The 1,530-nt window shown below is 45.9% G+C and overlaps 1 protein-coding gene across 1 annotated transcript in view; it reads left to right on the top strand.

Annotated features, from left to right (window-relative positions):
• Positions 1–205: 205 nt before the first annotated feature.
• Positions 206–1,530, top strand: part of unc5b (unc-5 netrin receptor B) — a gene marked incomplete at both ends in the record, with an annotated part of 88,507 nt that continues 87,182 nt past the window's right edge. The window contains one exon of the mRNA XM_084196796.1: positions 206–309. Coding sequence (XP_084052922.1) covers positions 206–309 — 104 coding nt within the window. The remainder of the gene's footprint in view (positions 310–1,530) is intronic.

Genomic DNA, 1,530 nt, shown 5'->3' with positions numbered 1-1,530 from the left:
CTTGCTCTCTCTCTCTCGCTCTCTAAACCTAACTCCTAACCTAACCACTAACCCCTTACCCTAATTCTAAACCTAAGTGTAACTCTACACACACACACCCCCCACACACACAAAGACACACACCCCACACACACACAGACACACACCCCACACACACACACACAGCCCACACACTCAGTTTAACTCTGCCGCCCCCTATCTGTAGACCTGCGAAAGAACTTTGATCAGGAGCCGCTGGGTCGAGAGGTGAGATTGGAGCAGGAGGTGTTGCTGCAGTGTCGACCCCCTGAGGGCATGCCCCCAGCTGAGGTACACTACCCGTGTGTGTGTGTGTGTGTGTGTGTGTGTGTGTGTGTGTGTGTGTGTGTGTGTGTGTGTGTGTGTGTGTGTTTCCTCATCACTCCTGACGGTGATAATTTGGTATCATGAGGTCCCTCAGTATGGTGATAATATGGTATGGTGAGGTCCCTCAGTATGGTGATAATATGGTATGGTGAGGTCCCTCAGTATGGTGATAATATGGTATGGTGAGTCCCTCAGTATGGTGATAATATGGTATGGTGAGGTCCCTCAGTATGGTGATAATATGGTATGGTGAGGTCCCTCAGTATGGTGATAATATGGTATGGTGAGGTCCCTCAGTATGGTGATAATATGGTATGGTGAGGTCCCTCAGTATGGTGATAGTATGTATGGTGAGGTCCCTCAGTATGGTGATAATATGGTATGGTGAGGTCCCTCAGTATGGTGATAATATGGTATGGTGAGGTCCCTCAGTATGGTGATAATATGGTATGGTGAGGTCCCTCAGTATGGTGATAACTATGGTATGGTGAGGTCCCTCAGTGTGGTGATAATATGGTATGGTGAGGTCCCTCAGTATGGTGATAATATGGTATGGTGAGGTCCCTCAGTATGGTGATAATATGGTATGGTGAGGTCCCTCATTATGGTGATAATATGGTATCATGAGGTCCCTGGAAATTCCCAACCCTACTTGTCTAGCGTATTTTGTTTTGTCGACATTTTGAAGTTTAAAGACAAATGTTCTGTTTCCATCAGGCAGGTTGGATCCTGGTTAGTCTCCGACACGTACTATACTGGCATAGAAAGGTTAGATTGGATCCTGGTTAGTCTCCCGACACTACTATACTGGCATAGAAAGGTTAGATTGGATCCTGGTTAGAGACAGTAAAATAAGGTATCATCTAAAAGTGTCTGTCTGCTGTGTCAGTCCATGTAGTAAGGAGTAGTTTACTTAGTAGCTTTACTGTTCTCCAGATGGAGTGATCTACTAGTACTACTCCTATAATAGTCCTCAGACAGACCTCCAGACAGACCTCCAGATGGAGTGATCTACTAGTACTACTCCTATAATAGTCCTCAGACAGACCTCCAGACAGACCTCCAGATGGAGTGATCTACTAGTACTACTCCTATAATAGTCCTCAGACAGATCGACAGGCAGACCTCCAGATGGAGTGATCTACTAGTACTACTCCTATAATAGTCCTCAGACAGATCGACAGG

This window comes from Coregonus lavaretus (assembly GCF_964263955.1).
Source record: "Coregonus lavaretus genome assembly, contig: HAP1_SCAFFOLD_2107, whole genome shotgun sequence".
NCBI lineage: Eukaryota > Metazoa > Chordata > Actinopteri > Salmoniformes > Salmonidae > Coregonus > Coregonus lavaretus.
Note: the sequence above shows the minus strand (reverse complement) of the source record. Positions and strands in the feature narration are given on the sequence as shown.